This window comes from Eutrigla gurnardus (genome assembly GCF_963514095.1).
Source record: "Eutrigla gurnardus genome assembly, chromosome: 9".
Lineage (NCBI taxonomy): Eukaryota > Metazoa > Chordata > Actinopteri > Perciformes > Triglidae > Eutrigla > Eutrigla gurnardus.
Window position 1 is genome coordinate 13,720,642 of NC_139923.1, and position 22,805 is coordinate 13,743,446.

General features: G+C 41.0%; 1 protein-coding gene across 1 annotated transcript; it reads right to left on the reverse strand.

The window, feature by feature from the left end:
- Positions 1-191: 191 nt before the first annotated feature.
- On the reverse strand, positions 192-22,805 carry tubgcp6 (tubulin gamma complex component 6). Its single transcript, XM_084018244.1, has 25 exons — positions 22,505-22,805; positions 21,376-22,181; positions 21,065-21,228; positions 20,257-20,470; positions 19,128-19,286; positions 18,694-18,815; positions 18,512-18,575; positions 18,301-18,410; positions 18,075-18,166; positions 16,865-17,004; positions 15,316-15,465; positions 14,634-14,715; positions 14,029-14,117; positions 12,495-12,610; positions 11,378-11,516; positions 11,163-11,264; positions 9,186-11,061; positions 8,450-8,611; positions 6,446-6,614; positions 5,535-5,676; positions 4,283-4,477; positions 3,648-3,780; positions 2,825-3,038; positions 1,710-1,903; positions 192-671 (listed from the first exon to the last, which is right to left on the reverse strand). The coding sequence occupies exons 2-25, from the start codon at positions 22,159-22,161 to the stop codon at positions 580-582; spliced, it is 5,706 nt and encodes a 1,901-aa protein (XP_083874370.1). The 5' UTR covers positions 22,162-22,181; positions 22,505-22,805; the 3' UTR covers positions 192-579.

The following is a 22,805-nucleotide window of genomic DNA, read 5'->3' on the forward strand; positions in this document are numbered from 1 at the left end:
CCTGTCTTTTTGTAAACGGCTGAAGTTGGCAGAATCCACTATCCATAAGGCTTTACACTTAATTTATCCTAGTTTTATAAAACCTGTTAACATGCAATCTTCAATAAATAAGTATTCTTTTCTTACTCATCTAAATGTGTTTTCTTTACACTACAAAGTAACTTCAACGTCAAACACTAGAGAATAGAGCATTTATTTAACAAAGCATTTTGCGTTTGTATTTACATATAATTGACACTTTACAGTAGGCATCAGCTCCATCTCAATAACAAACTTTAGCAGCAGTTGTAGAAGTAAAGCCATTAATCAAGCACACAGACACGTAGCTCATATCTTGCATATTAATTGCCTAAACTGGTTTTAAATCTTAAATGCATGCCCTAATATAAAGCGCGGGTTGGTTTTAAAATATATTTTGGACACTGAAATGAAGGCCACATGAACAATGTATTATGATGCATATCAAGCATTCTAAAAAGGTGAACACTCATGGTACACAATGGTGCACTAGATAAGTATATAACAAATGTATGGCAGTAACATGTCAAGTGGTCACACACACACGCACGCACACAGAGCTCAGGAGTCTTTGTAGTAGTTGTTGAAGTTGATGCGAAGAAGGAAATCCTCCAGATGAGGCTGGTAGCCTCTGTTCACCAGCTTGGTCACCACTGAGAAGGACAAAAATAAACAAAGCATTTTTTAACTTTTTATCAGGTTTATAATTAGTTTTTTTAGTATGAAATTCCCTCTTTGCTTTACTTTGCTTACAACAAGGGGACAGCGTACTTAAAAGACACCCAGATATCTCTGAACAATAAGCGTCATCTTCAGGCTTTGGAATGTTTGAACTGTACAAACTAAACGTATGTGGATTTTGTACCACATCACTTACATTGAAATCACTAGCTAGGACAACCACAATTAAATCAAGGTAGCAAATAAAAACTATACTGATGGATCTAAAAACATGTTCAACAATTAGGATTTAATTATACCAAGGTGGAACATCATAACTTTCACACAAGTTCACTGAAAGCTCGTCGCTGTTAAAATAAACTGTGTAGCATGCCAAAATAAAACAAGCAGGTTTAATAGTTATTTATATGTAGAAACGGCTTTCCTATTTTCTCATTACAACAAAACAGGGTAATACTCACATTTGTTAAGTGCAAATAAAACAGTTCTCCCAAATATTTAAATGTGGCTGGATGACTTAATTAATCCTTCACATTTAGAGATCATTTAATGTTTAAAGTACAATGCAGTATAATTAAGAAAAATGGTTACATGTATAATTACTGGATGAGTGAATGCTTAATGGGTCCTTACACGCTTTTGTATTGTTTACTATGTCTGGGATACCGACAATTGTACATTTATAAATGACTGAATGAGAAGTATGATATGAATTATCGCGGACCTAGAGCATCATAAATAATAATAAAACAGAATTATAAAAAAAAAGTACAATGCAGTTTGAAATTAGAGGACAATCTACAGTCATTTCACAGTATCATACAAATATGATATTCAAGAAGAATATTTCAAGAATCCTCCCTCATCTGATTTTGTAGTTACTGTCTTTAATTTACTGTTTAATGTCTAGTAATACTTTCATATTACATCACTTAGCTTTATAATTGTAAAACTGAGCACAAGTTGAAGAAAACAATTAAATAAAAATATGAAAAATAGTCCATCCTTACCCTTGAAAAGGAAGTGAGAGTAATACTTGAATGTGTTGTACGATTGCTGCATGGCAATGAAACTGGGGTGCACTGCCTCCCCCTGCTGGCTGCCCCAGGGCTGTGCGATCAGCTGGGCCCGAAACTTGAGGATCAGACTGAAGATGCTGTGGATGATGTTCATGACCGGAGCTGCCTTCTCCGTCAGCAAACCCCTAGGGGGGCAAGAGAGTGCAAAGTTTAAGAAACGTGACAAGGAACTTTGAAATGACTTTTCAGACGGACACAGAAAAGTGTGATACTGACAACCTCTCCTAATGAGATTAAATCATTCATTGGGTTCAAAAGTTAGCCTCTCATCCACCTGGAATTATAATGAACTCCATGCGAAGAGCTTGAATTAATTATATACAAAATTATGGATGCAAAGAGAAAGCCACTTCAAATTGCCGTGTCTCCAAAGGAGCCTGAACAAATCCTTTCAGTCCCCTGATTTTTTTTTATCAAGTTGCAGCCTGAAATTGTTTTAAATTATTAACTATTGCTGTCTGTATTCACAACAACTTTAATAACACAGTTTTGACTCCTTTGGTTTCTAATAGGTCTGCAGTTATTATCTTTTCTTTATGCTTTATTGATGGATCAAAAGCTGCAACTCAAAAGAAAAAGACAATTTTAAGTTTTTAAAAATATATATCTTTACAAGTTACTGCAAAATCAATGCAATTTGAATGCATTGAATTGAATTCAGGCAATGTGCATGGAGTGACTTCCTACAGAGAACTGCTTCCCAACTGTGGAACTTGCATTTTTAAGTCAATACTGTGTACTCGGGTGATGCGTTTGGTTTGTTGGTTTGGCATTCAGCATGTACTTAAACACTATGTAGTTGATGCATTTGTGTTTTCAAGGTTATCCGTGGCTAAACACTGAACACCTAAGGCGGCAATCACTTAAAATGTTGAAACGTTTATAATGTAGAAATGTCAGGGGAGACGACATCTTGTTCCAAAATGTCTTCTCCAGTGGAATAAATTGAAAGAAAATAATCTCATATCAACTTTGTGCATAGACAGCACCAAGCATTATATTGCAATACATATTGTACAATGCACACAGGCAGTTCCAGCCCTCACCTGAAGATGGCTCTGTTGAGGTAGTCTGCATGTGTGCGGTGGATGGCGTCCAAGTCGCTGGCGGAGGCCAGCTTGGCTGTGAACTCGATCCAAGACACTTGCAGGATCTGATTGGCAATGTATCCCTGTATGACCTTGACAAAATGCTGCATCTCATGTCTGTACAGCTGCAGCTGACGAAACTGCACCGAGCGGCCTGCCCCTTTCACCAGGGCTAAGGGAAACAAAGATGGGAGCGTGTCATGATCAGCCCTCCAGAGACTGAAAATAAACATTTGCCGGTTGGAAATATTCCAATGTTGCTTTTCTGCATCATATCACTGTAAAATCAATAATCACGCATTCCTTTGAGTCAGCTATATTAGCTCACATGAATTGGTAATGAAAATAATTGATAGTTAAAGCTGAGTTAAGCTACAGACATACTTTGGTTTTCTTTGAGTGTAGTCAAGTTAGTCATCCTGTTGTATGAATTAATCATCCACATTTTCCGCTAGTGATCAGTAATGGTATTGTTTTGTTCGCTGACCTTCCTCTAATAGCTTAATACTTTGTTTTTTCTCCCCTTCAGGATATCCATTTAAGGAGTCTACCCAGGCTCACTGATCAATACGATCCAACCCACTGAAGCACACTGTTTTACAACAGTCCCACTGCTACTTGATGTGCTTAGTATAAATAAAACATAAAGGAATTATAGCATTCACCTCAATGAATATTGTATAAATAGTTGAAGCACAAACAGAAAGAATCTTAAGGGATCCTAGAAGTGAAGCCTGATCTCTGGGCCTGAATCTACAGCTTCCACCTCCAGCCTTCTCACCTGTTCTCTTGAGGTGGAACCAGACCTCACGAAGGCTCCACACCATGTGTTTGAGCTGGAGCAGGAACGAGAACAGACGGTTGTACTTGTTCATGCAGCTGTCCGTGATGATGATGTTCAACGGCCAGTCAACCTGAGAGATGACATCAAGGAAAAAAGAGACGGAGGTACCGGGGGTTTAGGGAGCAGTGAAGGTGTGAGAGTGTGAAAAAAAGTGTAGGAAAAAGGAAGGGGAGTTTGGGGAGGATAGGTAAGCGGGAGTGTGAGGAATGAGGCGAGGAGAAAGGTGTGAGTGTAGAGATGTTGATGAAAGGAGGTGAGAAAGAAGTGGGAAGGAAGAATGAGAGTATATGGAGGAGAAAGACTCAGCAGGAGAGGGAACAGTCAGGAGGGTAAGAACACAGACAAGAGCAGAGGACAATATGTGCGACATTAGTCACCGTGCATGTCATCAAACACACTCAACCCCAATCAATCTACAAGGTTCAACCATTTAAATGTGTGATAAGCTCATTTACCACAACCAGGGCAGTTTGTCAAAACACGACGGGTTGTCACATTCAAGCAGCTACTCATACCAAGAAAAATGTATTCATGTAAGCACACACTCACTCCATTGAAACACACTGGCTAACCTTGTAACGAAGCTCCAGACAGTTAAGAGAATCGGGGGCGTGCGGGTGGAAGGTCTCTGGCAGGAAGCGCAAGGCGAAGGTGAAGTTGCCCGCTAAGGGCGTGTCCCCGTGTAAGCTGTACTGCAGGGCCTTACTGAGGATGGAGTTGAGGACCAGGGGGGTCAGCAGCTCACCGGGAGTCTGCCCACTGCCCAGCTGGGTGGAGGAGGCATTTGTAACAAAGAAATACACAACGATCAAACATGGATTACTCCCCATGCCTCCTTCACCTGTCTTTTCAAACGTGCCATCAAGGCTCAAGAGTTGGCAGAGGTAATCAGTGTTATCAGCTACACACAGCGTCTTGTTTGGGATGACAACCTGTTTCCAGGCGAAGGTTTGCTCATCAGCGAGTGTGGTGTTTGGCTGAAACGGAAACCTTCTGTCTCATGGGCCTCAAGAGAGAGACGAACAGGAATGTTTCTACAGCAGCGTGAAAGGTGTAAGCACAGTCTATGCTTGTTATTTCACTCCTGGCAGCTGGGGCTTAGCATAAGTAGTGTCAGAATCTAAGCAGGGATGCATAATGTGCTGCAAAACAGAGAGACAATGGATCTAAAATATTATTAAATTAAATTGTGAGTTTATCACTCTGAGTGACACCTTTTGCATTGACAGACAATTATCACTCTCAGCTTTACTTTAGTTTCAGCTCCTTGTTAAGCTGCCCAGCCAACTTCACTGTTTTGGTTCACTCTCATTGCTCTTGTAATTTTGTGACATTCGGCTGCAGCAGGCAAGAAAACTCTAAAAACGCTGAAACGATATTTCCCCCAGGAGTTGGTAGAGTGAATATTGGACTTGAATATTGGAAAAACAAGTCCAAATGAATGACAATGTCAGTCTGTAACTGCTGCATGAATAAATGAGTAAATGTTTGCTCACAAATTCACTATATCAACTTAAAAAGGTGATAATATGTCACTATTGTGTTCACATGCTGCTGAAATATTGACAGTCCCCACCGAGGTGATACGGTGAATGTCTTAGCAAACTGTTGCTTATTTACATATCCAGCAGACAACGAGCAACATTATCAGGTAACTTCCTCTATGAAGCACATACATTTTAAATAACGGCTAGATCTGGGTATTAAACAGTTTGTTTATCTAAAATATGTTATTCAAGAGGAGACAATGTGATTTTTGTTGTCCTCTCCTAGAAATGCAATAAATACAATTTATTTTCTGCAACACGTGTAAAAGAGCGTCACCTTTTCAAAGAGCAGATCGCTGAGGGACTGAGCGAACTCGCCATCCTCCATCAGCAGGAAGTGGCGCAGTGCCTCAAAGTGCCTCTCCACTCCTAAATCCACAAAGAAGTAGTCCACCACGGCCTTGTTCACCAAAGATACACTGCGGACGAAAGGCGGAGGAGAGAATGAGATTGGAGAAAAAAAGGTTCGACACAAGAATCAGGACTGGAAACTGTGCTGACTTGCATATTTGATAAAGGTTGTGAGGATGACAGTCATCAGCTCTGAAAAAAAGCTCAGGGAAAATAACGGTGTTTGACTTTTTGGATGACTTCCTCCATCTCATTGCTTTAAATTATTCCTAAGCAATCCACATTTATATAACAGTAGGATTTAGGAGGGACTCTCTTTAACTGACACGTCAGCAGAGAAGATATAAAAATAGAGTTGAAAAAATGTATAAATAAAAGTTTAGAGCGATGAATTCCAATGCTTAATATACTGCAACCACTCTGTGTGCAGAAAGGGATGAGAAAGCCATTTCTTTACACAAAAGGTTAAACTGCATAGTGTGCAGAAACATTGCAGGTGAAGACTGACAAGACTGTCTGGATCTCTGATGGAATTTCAAACAGAAAAGGATCCTACGAAGATGGAAAGTAATAAGAATTTAAATTATTCCTCCAGTGCAGAGTGTGCACTCAAATACAGTGGAAGTGGCCTGAAGTGGCAGAAAAATGACAAGATATCAGTGATGGCCTCACACATGCATTTCTCTTAAACATAGTATTTTGGCTTCCAGGTAAAATAATCATGTCTTTCTCAGGCACTCAAAGCTCTTACTTACACACATTACATTGTAATGTGAGGTTTTGAATCCCTCAGAAACAGACATTTCTCCTGCAGTTTTCTGTTGGTCAGACACTCACTGTGTGATGAGCGGCGTGGTGACGGCCTGTTTGATCAGAACTGGCAGGGAAACCATCTCACTGAGTTGGACAGCCGTGGTGTCTGTGGCCGTGCGGAGCGTCGGGTCCATAGGAAGGCCCCAGGGGCCTCGAGTTACCTGCTTCAGCAGCTGACACTCGGGGGACGAAGCTGTGCAAGAGAGAGATGACGGGTATGTTTGCTGACAAACAACTCAGAAACCTGTGCCATTTTAAATAGTGCAAAGAAAAAATAACATGTACAGTGACAGTCGGTTGAAAAATAAACAAAAGTCATTCTAGTAATATTTTTGCTAGAATTAATGATGCAAAATATATATTTCAAACATCTATTAACAGATTTAACTAAGTAGGACTGACCCATGAATTTGGGCTTTTTACTTATTTTTCTAAAATTGTAATAAATTGGTAGATAATTAAATTACTCGCTAGCCATAAGCAGCCCTAAAATGGAAAAAACAAAAAAAAAAACATAATAGTACAATGGATAGTAGTTACTGCAAGGTCATTTCATTAAATAGCCCTATATTGCAAGTTCCCCCAGTTTTTTTGTCCACCATCTACATTTATAGTGACACTCCCTAAATAATTAGGGCTCCTGACTTTGATCAGTAGTGTGGAAGACGTATTCGCCTGACTGATTTCATGGAGACCCTGGAAGCTGGCATGAATAATAGCTTCATGACACGCAGAGTGAAGAAGACAGGATATTACTTCAACGAGCCGTGATGCATCTCACACAAACATAAACCAGACTTAATACCCTGAGGAAATATCACTGTTTTTCTATACCTGCTGGAGTAAATATTTACTGCCTCTGAAAATGCATCACTCCTGAACATATAAAAGGGCTTGTTTTAATTGATGAAGTATGCTCTGCCGATGTAAGGTGCATAATTTACTCTGCAATTTGTCAGAATGTTTTGCTCTACTTCACAAGATGTTTCATTTATTTCAGAGAAATCGGGTAGTTAACAGGCTGCATATATAGTCACATTTGACCACATAGATATGCTCATACTTTGCATATATGCTTAATATAAGAAAATAAGAGGAGTACATTTAATTTTGTATTAGATGTGTAGTGCTTCAACTCCCTTTTTCTAATAAATGAATGGGTTAAACTTTGTTTAAGGTGTTTAGTAACTAATTCAGGCCACAGGAAAAGGCAGCAGTCTTAGCAGAATACTTGCACTTAATGGTCATTTGTTAAAAGCAGAAGCAAAACCATAGATTTTAAGACACACAATTATTTCGATTAATTCAATTTATGGGCCAGATAATTAATCTTTTTTCATCTGATTTATAAAGGGAATTTCAATAAGGCTTTACATAAATTTGAGGCTTCTGCTACTGAGATAGCATTTAAAGGTCCTTTATATGGGATTCAGAGCAGCAAACTGCCATTTACTATGTAAAGATTTAGAGGAGGAATGGCTAGCTGAGTAGAGAATTAAGTGGTTCTCCCGCCCTGTGTGTGTTATAATCATAGCTTCTCTGTGCATTGTTTACATAGCCGGGCTGCCCACGTGTGCATTCAAGTGCATACGAGTCTCTACTGTACCCGACTGCTCACGGCCGCGGCTCTGCTCTGTGTTCATACAGCAGTTTCCTGTGATAACGCCATCTCAAACGCGCAAACACTGATAGCTGTCAGCACTGCCACTGTTATTTGCACTAGAAAGGAAACAGCTTTCCTAACAGCATTTGCCAACAACAATAGTTATTTTGTCTCACTTTCTTTAGCTAATTTAATTCCTATGTAAAGGTTTTCCATTGCCGCCACAAAGTTTAAATGTGGAGTTCAAGTAACTGTTTTAGAATCCCCTTCTTTTTTCTACACAGTTGCTGTTTTGGCTACATTTTGTGGTTACATTGTGTCAATAAGTATGGCCTTACTGCACATATTCTCCTTAACATGTAAAAAAAGAGCCTAACCCTATCCCAAGGAGCCTTTAATCCAGCCAGTCAAAAATTTCCACTAACCCATTAGATTGTAGCAGTCTTCATATTGTTCCACCTCGTACTGAGCACACAAAGCCATGAGGTATTCCTGCTCAGACTTTTCTCCAGGGGACAAACCAAAGCCGGCGACCCACGACCCCATGAACTGAACCAGCTGCTCACCAGCGCTGCCAGACTTCGAACCTGAAGAGAAATGTTTGCACAGAGTGCAATTTTCAGTGACATTTGTGAGACACGTCAACATTCATATATCTAAGCAAAAAAAGAAATATTCCATACATATTTACCTAGAAAATGATCAATAGACAGTTGATGACAATTCAATGGTAAAACAAATCAATCAATCTAAGCTTTGTATGAAAATGGGTAAAGAAGGGTTTTATATCAACGCCCTAAGGCATGAAGGCCCCAAGTAAAATGGATATTAATAGAAATATTATCATATCATTTTTAATTACATTTGAAGTGAAGGTCTAAGCTATCTGTTAAGGATTTTGATTTTATCAGCAAACAGATAAATAAGTCTCCAGGTCAAAGCAGAAATATTGCATAGTGAAGAGAAATAATTTGTGTCTTGTTTAGTTTCTATATCCATTGCATCAATTCAAAAGTTTTAGAAAAGAAAAGATTGTGTTTATTGAATGGGTTACGTTTGTATGAAAGAATGGAACATCTTATACTATCTGAAGCTTACTAAGCGGTAATTAAGCTGGCCTCACAACTGCAGAATGTGTATCACCTTAATATTAGTCATTACCTTTACCATCTTGATTGACTTCTGCCTGCTGCTCATTTAAGATGCCTTTCACCAAGCACCCAACTGCAAGCGAAGAATCTGATGAGTGGCCATAAGTGTTGACTGGTGGTGCAAGGGGTTGCGGCTCTGTCTCCAAGACAACACAACCCACCCCCAGCTTCGAGTCAGAGGAGTGGCCGTAGGCGCTGCCCGGTATTGGTGATGGAAGTGGTTCACTAGTGGACACAACACATCCGATGCCTAGTTGTGAGTCTGAAGAATGACCATGGGCACTGCCGGGTAGAGGCAAACATTTGGGTTTGTCTCCTGAAACTACACATCCAGAACTCAACCCAGAGTCTGAGGAGTGACCGTAAGCGCTTCCAGGTAGAGCGGACAAGGCGGGCTCAGCTCCAGACACCACACAGCCTGGCTGAAGCATGCAGTCTGAGGCATGCCCGTGTTTACCCAAACGAGGTCTTGCTTCGGGTACGTTCGACACAAATCCTCCCACTTGTATATTAGCGTCAGAGGAGTGACCGTGGATGCTGGGAGCAGGACGTGGTGCAACAACATCGGAGATATTTTCACCGACTTGAATGTGGGCGTCTGAACTGTGACCATGAACATTTGGGGAGGGCAGAGGGACAACCACATCTGAAACGTGCCCACCGACTTTGATGTGGGAGTCTGAGGCGTGACCGTGGACGTTTTGAGTGGGAAGAGGAGCGACGACCTCTGAAACATTCTGCCCGACTTTAATGTGAGCATCCGAAGAATGACCGTGAGCATTGGAGGAAGGTAGTGGAGCTTCAACTTCCGAAACATGTTCTCCAATCTTGATGTGTGAATCTGAGGCGTGGCCGTGGACATTAGGGGGTGGAGGTGGAGCGGTTACCTCCGATACAAGCTGTCCGACTTTTATGTGAGCATCAGAGGAATGTCCATGCATGCTAGGTGAAGGCTGCTGGGCAACGACATCTGAGACCAACTCTCCGTCTTTTAGCCGAGCACTGGAGACAGGAATGTTTGGCAAAGAAATAGCATCAGCAGCTTTATCTTGAGCACCTGAGCTGTGGTCTTGAGTGCTTTGGGTAGGGTTTGCATCAGGTGGACCATTCCCAACACAGTCAGAAAGATTTGTCACTGCTTCGTGATGACCATTATCCTTGCCACTCTTCTGTGGTGTAGTGGACAGGGCATCAAATGCATCATCATCTTTTGCAGCCTCAACAGATTTACCATGGTCTTCATTTTCCTTTACTTTAATTTCTGAATTCCCCATTTCAATTTCCGGTTCTACCATAGATGCACCTTCTGTCTTCTTGTTTTCTGCCACTGAGCAACTCCCATCTCCTAGCTGCACTGAAGCTTGAGAGGGATGTCCATAAATGCTTGCTTTAGATGTATTGCGGGGCTCCTCTGGGGTGTATTGGCCTAGAGGAAAGCTGGATTTGGAGGCTTGGCCAAATGGACTGGCTTTGGGGAGACCATCCTGGACTTGAGACACGTTCTCCCCTATGGGGATGTGAGAAAAAGAGGGATGGTTTTGAATCAAGTCAGGATGGACTGCAGGTCCCCAACGAGGCCGAGGCTGGACTGAGGCTTGGCCCGTGATACCCTCAAGTGGACTAAAGGGGGCACTGAAGTCATAGTCTAATAGTTGTCCTGTAGGACACACTTCAGGTAGGTCAGAGCCGATCTCCTCGAGGGCGATGTCCAACTGCTGATTGCCAGGATTTGGTGGCTTGGGGAGAAAATCATTGATTTCCACATCCTCAGAGATGAGGACAGGGTCTACTGTAAGGTGGGTGAGGGTGAGTGAAGATAGGTCAGGTGGTGGTAACACAGCAACAGATTCTCTAGTCTCTGCTGGCGGATCCTGCGTGGGGGATTCCTAGGAAGAAGAGAAGATGCCAATGAGCACATAATTCCAACGAGCATAATTAAGTGGAAAGAAATGGGGCTTTATGTTGAAAATCTAGTGTGTTTTCATACCAGTGTTGGTGGTTTTGGTTCAGTCAGTTGAGCCGAGGGAACAGATGGCAACACTTCCATGGGAGGTCTCTCCTGACCTAAAGGATATTTCTCCAGCATTGCCTGGAAAAACATCAAAAGAGCTTCGGTTGAACGGACTTCATTTCCTTAAATAATCTCTTTAGTATTTTCTCCTTGTCCTCTGTGTTTGTTTCCTACATTAAATCAATACTAACCTGAGTCTGCTGACTGTCATGCATGAAGAACTGAGCCCGGGCTTCATCCAGTCTCATTCGTTGCACTCGCCACAAGGCCCGCCTTTCTCTGCGAGCTGCCTCCTCTGATAGATGGCTATACTGAGCTATCAGCTCCTTCCTAAAACGTGAGTTTAGAAACACAAGTTCAAAGTATATAATGTAGCTGAGGGTTACATGCAGATCAACTTAGAGAAAATGCAAGTTTACAAAGGGTTTATGTCAGGTAAAGCAGCAACTAATTATTATTTCTATTTCTATTAAATGCCAATCACAATATCCAGAGTCAAAGAAGATGACTGCAAATGTCTTGTCATGCTCTAATGTTGTGGTGAGACACGCAACCTTTAATTTATAGTCCCTTTTCCTACCAGGTAATTCAGTTACCAGGTAGCTTTGTTCCAGTTGGCTTAATATTAGAACTTTATATATTACGAAAATATCAATCCTCGCTATTCTTCTTTAACAAAGATAGGCTGATGTAATTTTTGCCGACAAGTGTGATGTTCCATTATACTATAAATAATGTCTTATTGAGTCATTTATATTTAAATGAGAGTGCAAATCATCAAGCAATCAGTGTTCTTTCTACCCTACGATGATAAGCTCTCATGTGCAAGTGTTCATAAAGCGACTCTGATAAGCACATTGGTCTGAAGTAAGCCTGTGTGCGAATAAGTGCTTTCAGGCTCTCTGATAGCTCTGAATTTAATTATGCACAATTTCCTTAACCAATTATCAGCCACTTCAATGATCTACAATTGACTAATCAGTAAAGGCTTGTCAAATATGAAATATAAGTTTTCTTCAGTGAAAGACTAGCAAACTAGGAACTTTTAGCCATCTTATGGATATCCACTTGTGCCATGCTCACATTACAGGCTCTGATCAAATTTACTCATGCTGCGGCACCATGCCAACTGCATGGACTTTCAGCACAAGCCTAGCAAATTAAATATCCGACACAGATGGAATCGATGTCCCATCATGTTTGCACAGTCAGTTAATATATTCTAAATCAAATTAAATTTTAACAGAGATTAATCAAGCTTCGATAAAACATTCAGATATCTAGAAGCGGCAGTAAAAGCAGTCAGACCTGGCTCTCTGCTCCAGTTGTTCCTCCAGGGCTTGAAGTCTCTTTTCTCGATCCCTCAGCTCTCTGGCAAAGCTGAAATCATCCTCCTCCTGTCTCTTCTTGGCTACACTTCGCCACTGGTGCCAAACACACACACACACACACACACACAGACACACACACACACACACACACACACACACACACACACACACACACACACACACACACACACACACACACACACACACACACACACACACACACACACACACACACACACACACACACACACACACACACACACACACACACACACATTATTACTTTCAGCTTCTAAAATGGGCATCAAAAGCCACGAGTAGAGTATTTGAATCCAAATTTCTGTTTACATTATTCTCTCCCAAAAATACATTTCTAATCTGACAGATATTTGCTTTTGGCTATAATCAACATTTTTAAATTAAAAACCTCAAACTCCCTTCGGTTTTAGAGACTTTTATGGAGCGCATTAGCTCATTATTTAGCTATACAGCCAGCGACTCTCCTGTTTTGGTCACTTTAATAGTGCCATAGTTGGCCATAGCAGGCAGCTGTTTTCAGTAATAAAAAAACACTCTAAAAAACGACTGTACAACACCTGCTCCGCACAAAATGGCAGACAGTCATAGTTAGCGACTAACTGGTGAACATAGTGGAGCATTTAGCAGCTAAAGAGCCAAATATTTCCCCGAGGAGCCAACACAGCTCCAAACGAATGATGCTGCCCTGTGCCTGCTAGATATGCAAATGCTAACAAGTTAGCCATTTCAAACTTAACAGGGGATTCTGTGCTCAAAGTGTGTTTCTGCTAAATACTGAAATATAAGAAATAATAAGAGACTCGTTTTGTCACTATCCCTATAACATACCATCTATACCAGAGGATTTTGTGAAGTGGTGTGAGGAGTCACATCTTCAACTAAACATACTCAAAACAAAAGATATGATCGTTGATTTTAGAAAACATGCTTCCCCTTACGATGTCACAACAATAAAAACACAACCGGTGCAATATGTGGATTCATACAAATACCTTGGAACAATAAAAACAGTTTTGTTCCAGCTGCAATCACGCTGAAGAACAAGCTGTAGAAACTGCTATATTTGCACAACATTAATTTTGTATGTGTTATTTATTTATTTGTTGATTTTTTAGATCAATTTATCAGGGTTTTATTATATTTTAATTATGTTGGTCAGTTTTAAGTGTCCAAATTTGGATTAGCACTGGAGCACTTTAATTGTTTTATCCACTGTACGTAACTGTCCCATTTTTGTTTGTGTGCATGTGTTGTCCTAACTGTGTGACGGAAGCCCACTTTTAAACTGCAACACAAGTTTACCTACGGGTACGAATAAAGTAACCTGAACCTGATTCTTAATCTCTTGAAAACACCATCTTTACTTTTTCATATATTTCTCAACACATGCATGCACAAGCACCATTTCTAATCTGTTCTCATTTTCACACACAACATATTTTAGTCTTCCTCACACACACACACATTACTACCTCTTGCTCCTGCTCCAGATGCTGTTTAAGCTCCTCAAAACGCTCCCTCTTCTTGGCCTCCTCAGCCAGACGTTGTGACACCTGGCGCCCTACAGGTGCAGAGAGAAATAACAATGGGCTGCTTACCCCCTCCCTGCATAGAACAGTACATAACACACACACACACACACACACACACACACACACACACACCATCTGCCTCACTCAAACACACACAAATGTGCCCATGCCAAGACACGCACAGAGCATCAGGCCAGACTTTTCACCACCCCACCCAAACTTTGCACACACATCTTCTGAAGAAATAAATGAGGTGAGGAGTTTGCTAAAATGTGCTAATCTAAATGATTAGATTTCACAGCCCATGATGCTGTAAGCCATTCGATGCATTCCTCACTGCTATTGCCCCTGTGCATCTCTGCCGCTCTCCTGAGAGGAATGAATGTAGCTGAAGTCAACGCGCGTAGTCAAGAGTCAAGAAGACAGTGTGGGTTATATGGGGGTGTGCAAATACATCAAGCAGTATAGAAAATTATACCTGCAGTGTGTGTGTGTGTGTGTGTGTGTGTGTGTGTGTGTGTGATGTATGCATGTGTAACACTAACCACGGATGCTCTCCAGAGTTTTGGCGGCTGACTCTCTGACCTGATTGATCAGCTCCTGGCGTGCCTGCTCTGCTCGCTGGGCCTTACAATAGACAGACAAGTAATCATCATTAACAGAGATCTATCCGGCTGCCCCCTGTCTCACCTCTCTTCCCCACCTCTGCCAGTAGGACTGCCTGCAGTGCACATGATATAGGTCGTACACACCAGGTTGTTACACTAAATCAAGCAGTGTGCAAGCCCCAGACTTCAGCTGCATCATTATAATGACTGCTGCTGAAATTCTCAGTACTTGAGGGGCAGCATCACCATCATGCATCATGTTACGTTAAAAATAGATTTGAAAAAAAATCCTCTCTTTGGCTTTAGGGACAATACCTATGTAATGGCTTGTCTTGCTGTAGGTTCAACTTCTCTCCTTGAAGTTTAGGCTTCCATTGGTTTTTTTCTATCTATTTAAGTCACTTTGTTGAGTTTGTCTACTACCATGGGAACACATTCTAACATCTTTCTTGATGATAATTTGCCAAAGCTCTTGTTAGATATAACTGATGAGGAGCAATATTAACAAAAGCTCAGAATGCAAAAGAAATTTGCAAAAAATAAAATAAAACACACACACACACACACATCACAGGTAAAGATGCTACTGCATGGGAACAATATGCATGAGTATCCGTACTTGCTCCTCCCTGCTGATGGCGCTGTGCTTAGCAACCCTCTCCATTCGTCCGCGGTACACAGCACAGTCTCTCTCAATCTCCTCCACCTCCTGGAGGGAGAAAGTGACAGAAATACGAGGCACTGGCCGCTCCGACCAGCAGATGTAGTGCTGTGAACACACACAAAAGAAAGCTCATTGTTTTAAGTGTCGTCTTGGACCCTAAGTTCTGTTTTTGGGCTGCTACTGTTGATTCATCTGCCCATCATGTTCTTGATTAATTGATTGGTCTAATTGACAACAAAGTTGATTAATTTTCTGTTGATCAAACAAATGTTTAATAGAGTTTCAGCTGTAGAAGAAATCAGTGTGGCTAGCCATATCAAACCAATTAGATAGCTGTTAGTTGGTACAGTAGCAATGATCACAAATTTTACTTTTGTATTTTTTCCCGATACATAATTTCATGTGTTCGTAGCCATGCATAAAAACACCGTAGCTACAGAATGTCAATTAGTCAGGAGCATAAGCCCTGCGGTTTAGGTCGGGTAGGTCAAATCATAAAAACATAATGTTCTGGCGAATTAGCAGATGATTCAACAGAGAAGTAGGAAATAAAAAAAAAAATAGATTACATAAAAACTTCAACGCTTCGCTGAAGCTTTCCATTTGTCTGAGCGTTCTGTCATCATGCCATGTGGGGGTCAACTCATATACAAGGACAATAACTTTTACAGGTGCTTTGCAGGCAGCAATGCTGAGGTTTCCATGGTAACCCATAATGAACCATTGACTATATTTAGTGTGCACTACAAATGGTTTCACCATACAGACAGGTCTGAGGTATGCTAGATATTACAATAATTAAATCTACATTTGAAACAATTACTTGATTAGTCCAGTGACAGAACATGAATAGGCAGCTATTTTGATAATTGATTAATAATGCTTATCAAACATGTCCAAAATGGGATCCTAAATCTGAAACTTCTGTTTTAGGAATTGGGGCTAGGGAATGGTAAACATTTAAAAATAGTTTCCAGTCATATTACTAAACTAAAGACTAAATTATGAATAAACGAATCTCTTTATCCCTGGATACAGACTAATCTGTTTACCTAAAATAGAAATGTTTTTTGTTGTTTAGTTATTTTACAAAGCAGGACTCAAACATGCAAAGGGCTGCTGTGACAGAGAATCAAACATTGCAGAAATCAAATATCTGCAATAAATGATGAAAACATCTGCCTCAGTAAATCATTTATCACAATACCAATGCATGTGTATCGATAACATTTCACAAGAACTGTATTGATTCTGTGTGGAGTGCATGCATATTCTCTCACACTGAATAAATGTTAACAGCAAGAGGAACAGATCAAATATAGTATTCTTAAGGTTTAATGTTTCACACCAAATTTGTTCTGTGCAAAAAACAGTCCAAGATTCTCTTTGTACTGAATAAATTAAGACTTAATTAGGTTACGTGCACAGATATCTTTACACAACATTCAGCTGCATAAAATCCCCTGTCTGCATATATGAATATGTTAAATGTGCAAAAACAAACCTGCGGGCAACAGATCTTGAGGAGGTTGATGGTCTTTCCACAAACGTACACATCATTGCCAATGTGTCTCAGGAAGATGGGCACGCAATCCTCCACATCCTTTGAGATCAGAGTGTAGCCTTGGACCCAGAAGTGTTTATCTGCACACATTTAAAGATGCCTATTACATGCTACTCTACCATTTAGACCAAGTGATTTTACAGGTTCATTATGCCTCTGAAAACAGTATAACACACTTACATCTGAGTTTTTTAAAAAGAAAGTAATAGTGGTGGAATAATACTCAGCCTGCACTGGGACTAAAACTTTCCTTATTAGTATGACTTACGGGGCATGGCAAAACTCTGGTCGCTTGAATTAACACTTGGAAATTGTTAGCGCTTAGCTCAGTGATCCTAAACAAAAAGCATAAGAGAACATGAATGCACTGAGCTTCCAGAACTCTTTACAGAAAGCCCGCGGCTTGCCAAGAAAGCTTAGCCGCTGATTGCTTCCGTGGCCGACGGACTTCGAGGAGAACAATGACATTTGTGTGTCCTCCAAAAAGCAGGAGCGAGAAGTGCAGAGGTTCACTGCAAAAGTTGATGAGGTGTAGCCGATGAGCAAATGAACCTCTTAGCCAGACAAAGCCGAGGTGATGGTCTGACCTTGAATGGGGTGTTGCATGACATACAATATTTTGATGGGCTATAATGATTCATATATAACCATATTTATGGAGCACTGTCAAAATGAAGCAATTACAGTGTGTACTCATTTGGGGAACAGATTATTCTTTGCTTACAAACAACTCCCTAATAAAGGGCTGCAAAACCATTCTTTACATTATTGATTCATTTGCTGATTATTTTCTTAATTCAATGATTTTGCCGATAACATTTCCAAAAAAGTTCATTCAATTTTGCTAGAACCACATTTTCAAATGTAGTCATTATTTATTTGTTCTGTCCCTGTGGCTTACTGAGCGTAGATGGCTCTGGTCTCCAAAGATCTGGTAGCTGATTTTCCTTCTGATTATCATCCAATAACTTCGTGACATCCTTTATAGACACAAGGACAAATCTAACAAGGCAATAAAGGCTTTAATGAAATCTATTTTTTCTGCTAGACAATCTGTCGGGCAGGCTTTTCATTTTTGGAACCTACTGACTGAAGATGGCGTGTGTTTATGTGTGTGTGTGTGTGTGTGTGTGTGTGTGTCTCATCTCACCTCTGAAACCGAGATAGTCCTCATTGACCTGGATCATGAACTCGCCATAATCGTCCCGAAACACCCCGCTATACACCCAGTCAGACACAAACCTAAGTGAAGCACAAGAATAACAGTCACATCCAAGCCTGCACATCTTTGGGAAAAACATCAATAGTGCAATGAAATCATGTCCTTGGGTTAATTATTTTTGACACATGCTGTATGTCGGAGCGTAGTGACTTACCGTGTATACGGTTCACAGCTGCTCTTCAGTAGCGACAGCAGAACCGGATAGTTCTCGTTGCTGCAGTTATTCTGTGCTTCCTTGTACAGGTAGGACAGCAGTTTAACACCCTGAGGAGAACCACATGGCACTGAGCTGACATCTTATCTGATAGGCTAAACACAGCCATGATGGATGACATATTGCAGTTTGCAGATAAAAGAGCACTCACCACAGGGAAGGTAGCCTGGCTTGCACCCAAAGGCCCATCTACACAGCACAGCTCTGATAGGTACCTTAGGTTAAAAGACAGCAGAGATTTTTTTTCCACAGTCATACTGTTGACTGGGTGAGGTTGAGTGTCAAATTAACACTAGACACATAAAAGGAAAAAAAAAACAGGTTTGACCTCACCGTAGTTGGCGGCCCACTTTGCGAAAGAGGAAGCAAATGGTCAACAGGCTGAGGGTGGGTGGAGTGCTGAGAACACAAGCTCTGTAGTAATGCAGATACTTCCTTAGACCGCCTGTAAAAGCCTGGGAGAGAAATGCAATGTTTTTATGTTATTTAATTATCTGTGAAGGTTTTGACATAATGTGCCTTCGTGATGTTGGACATTGCTGACTATGGATTTCCCACTGCCATTAATCAAATCAAAACTGTTTCTTACATGATCATAATTGTGTTTTTAGATTGTTAGTGTGAATTAATTGTTGATGTGTTTTTGTGTTTGATTGAAATTGTCCATTGAGGGGTGAATAAAATATCTGAATATAATTGAAGATCACAACAATGGCAACAACAAAAGTCCCGTCTTGACCGTATACATGATGATTACACAAACACACCTGAAGGACTAGGCCTTTTTTATCAGCACTCTGTAGAGAAAAGCGACTAAGCCTCAAATAGTGGGTGCCATGCTGGGCCAGCTCCCCCAAGAGACGAGACACACTTTCTGGAGAGGCTCCTGACACACAAACACCAGGTCTGACGTCAAACTGAACACTCTGCAAAAGGAGATTAGATATTTAGATGGCAGAAAAAATACAATGAATAACATCTAATAAAGTAGCCCTGCAGCAAAGAACGTCTTTGTAGCTTACAATATTGAATTTTCTTTGAGGCTGTCAGAGAGTCACCTCCATGGTGATTTCTGAAGGCATGGTGTTATTATATCAGACCGCAATACATAATCAGGTTTTTTTCATGTTGTCCTTGCCATGGTTGTTTATTGAGAACTGAAAACAAAGGTCCTAGACAGAACCCTTCTGGGGGGACAGAAATAACATAGACAATATTTTGCAATCTAGCACAACACTCCCACAGACCACAGCCTCCAAGATTACCTTTGAGTTTAATAAACTCCACTCTGACACTCTCAACAAAACTTTTTACATTATAAGTCTTGCATTTGATGCAGGATGATTGTATTAAATTACATTAGACTGTACATGTGTTTATGTGTAATTGGTTCCCCCTATTAGCCTGAATGTTAATGGTAAAGTATCCTAGTGAGCCAGAACACAAGGGGCTAATTATAAAAGAGAAAACAAGATTCAATTTATGTATAACTATAATCTTCTGGAGATAGAGAAATAATAAAAGGAACAGAAGAGTGCTCCTGTGGTTATGTTTTTGGCATTAGGAATATTTTCCTTCATTTCCTCCTCATTAAATTTATATTGTCAGGCAATTGACTGTGTCACATTATTACTTTTTGTAGTTTTGAGGTAATTATTTTAAAAATAAATTGGGCTTCTTGTTTTTATGGCATCTGTACAGATTGTCTATTGATTCTGCTCTCATGTTCTCTTTTATCTGTTTTTTTTTTGTTTTTTTTAGTAATTGTATGCTGTCACAGGGCTCGTATCACATCATTCTCTTTTTTTCACTTCAGTCTGACAGACCCCAAAACCACAAATCAAATGCATTTCCATTGCATTTAAGAGACGGATAAATAAAGATAATGCAATGCACCTGGTTGAGAGGGAAAGTCGTGGATGCCACTCCGATCAAGACGTTGAGGACGTCAAATACCAGTTGTGCCTGAGAGTCCAGTGGCAGCGGGAGGAGAGGAGAGGGTGTAGCAGTGCTGACCACCCTCATCTCGCCCTCCCATAGACGATAGAGCTGGTCAAAGGCCTGCCTGCCTCCCTCTGTTAGATAGAGTGACTCTCTTTTCCCTGGTGGGCTAATCAGAAAAACATAGTCAAATTTGGTTGTGTTCCAGGGAGGGAGAGCAAAACTGAAAACATAAGTAACTATAAGTGGAGCTCTCAAATACACTATTGACGTGTAGGTTTTACTCCTTCTCTTACTTGATAAACAAAATGTCAAACATCCTTCTTCCAAACTCTTTGGAAGAAGAATAACCTAAACTCCACTCTAGTCAGTTAGAACTGAAGAAGCCCCTTGGATGAGAGGCGAAACATCTTCAAATACCTAAAGCATGTCCACGATAAAGCTGTCAAAGATTCCCAGACCTGAATGACTGAGAATCTTTACAGACATAAATCTCTGGGTTTTGGAAAACAAACAAATCGAATACATCACCTGAGACAGTTGGAGCTTTTTGATTATCTACAGACTAAATGATTTATGAGTTAATCAAAACATAATTGACAAATTAAAATAAACCATGGAAATAATTAGTATTTACAGCCTCTACCATCTTAATAACTTCCATCTGTAACTGTTTGTTGATTGGATAACTATGTAAAAGTTTCTCTGTAAAGTAATTTAAATTTTTATGATCAAACTTTTTTCAAACTGATGGGTCACTTACCAGCCAATAGACTCCCAGCAGCGCCGTCTTCCAGGCTCAAACGTGCGGAGAGCCTCCCATATATCAACGTCTGGAACGGGGCTGGTCTCTGACTGAGAGTCTGGGGTCAAGTTGGAAGCTGACTGGAAGCCCTCATCATCAGACTGATCCAGACATGAGGGGACCTGCATAGACAACAATCAATCTCGAGGACACCATTGCATAATATGCATAACATGTTAAAAATAACTTGAACCGACCTGGCCACATAACACAGCTCAAACTAAACAACATGCCTTGAATTAGATTATACAAAAAGAAACGTGTTATACCCTTATAGCCAGTCCAGTTACGTCAATATTACTGGGAACAGGAGGCAAGTCCAGTCTTATGTCTATGTCCGAGGTGCGAGTGTGCTGCAGTGCTCCAAACAGTGTCATCCTGGTATCCCTCTCAAATCTTTCTTCCGCTTCCAATTTAGTTCTCAAAGCCTGCAGTCCTGTGCCAGGAGGGGCATCCATTAGCCCCTGAGTTCCACACAAACTCTCCAAATTACCCCATTCCTCTCCGCACACCAGACCCCACGCCCGAGCCTCTAGCCTCTGCAGCTCCTCACTCTGGTAGCCCCAGGGTCGAGGCCTCCGCAGAACGGGCCTCTCTCGCCTCATGTAGTCCCTGCTGAAAGAGGTAGGGGGTGGAGGTGCTGAACCAGCTAGATGTACCAAGAGATCAAGGACTGCATCTACTTCATTCAGGCCAGAGGACGCTCCCTCCAGCAGCATCCCCAGTTGCTCCTCCAACTTCTCTGCTTCCTCTCGGCACCCTGCCACCCGCAAGTCAAAGCATATCATCAGGACTTTGTTTTTGGGTGGTGTTTTAGCTGTGGCGCTCGGTCTGGGGGCAGACCCTTTGGTGTCATCTTGAAATAGCTTGGACAGCAGGGAGCCATAGGCACACTTTTTGAGAGATTTGCGAAAACCTTCTCTTGAGACTCCACCCAGGGCACGCCGTTTCCAGGAAACCCCGGATAGGCTGCAGTCACACAGGGCACCCAGCAGCTCAGTGATGCTGCTGCTGTTGCAGCTGGACTTCATGGTGTTGTTGGGGTTCGAATACATGGTGGCACTCTGAACCCAGCCTGTATAAGTGGAACAAAATGGGATTAAAAGGTAGTCTTCTCTGTTTTATTGTATCAAGGAAATCAGAACAGGGACTCACGGTGCACGAAATAGACAAGAACAATACGATAGTTAACATTTAGCGAGATTTTATAAAGCAGACATGCTCACAGTCCATTTAAAATAAACAAGTAAACTGGACAGTAACGTTAGCTAAAGGCAATTAGCAAAACAACACTTAGCTAATGCTTATTACTACAACATTAGCGTTATAACACGTTGTATATAGACATCGTCAGCACAGTTCCATTGAGAAAAGAAACGTTTCTTCTTCGTTATTTACCCTCTCGAGTCTGTTTTTCGTTGATTTAGGGAGACAGTTTCAATAGTGCATCCACCCGAAGTGATGCCTTCCAGTGCATGCTAACATTTGTTATTAGCAAGCATCCACGGATTAGCTAGCTGCCGCGCTAAACTTGTGTGCCAAACATGCAAAACCCAGTAGGTGTTTCCGGTACCCAACTCCCAAAATGTCTTTATTTTCAGAGGTTTCTTGTTCCAGCATAATAGTGCCGCTTAAAATAATGTAATGTTATTGTCGCTAGCGAAATGCTAGCTTGTCGATTCATACATATCCTGTCATC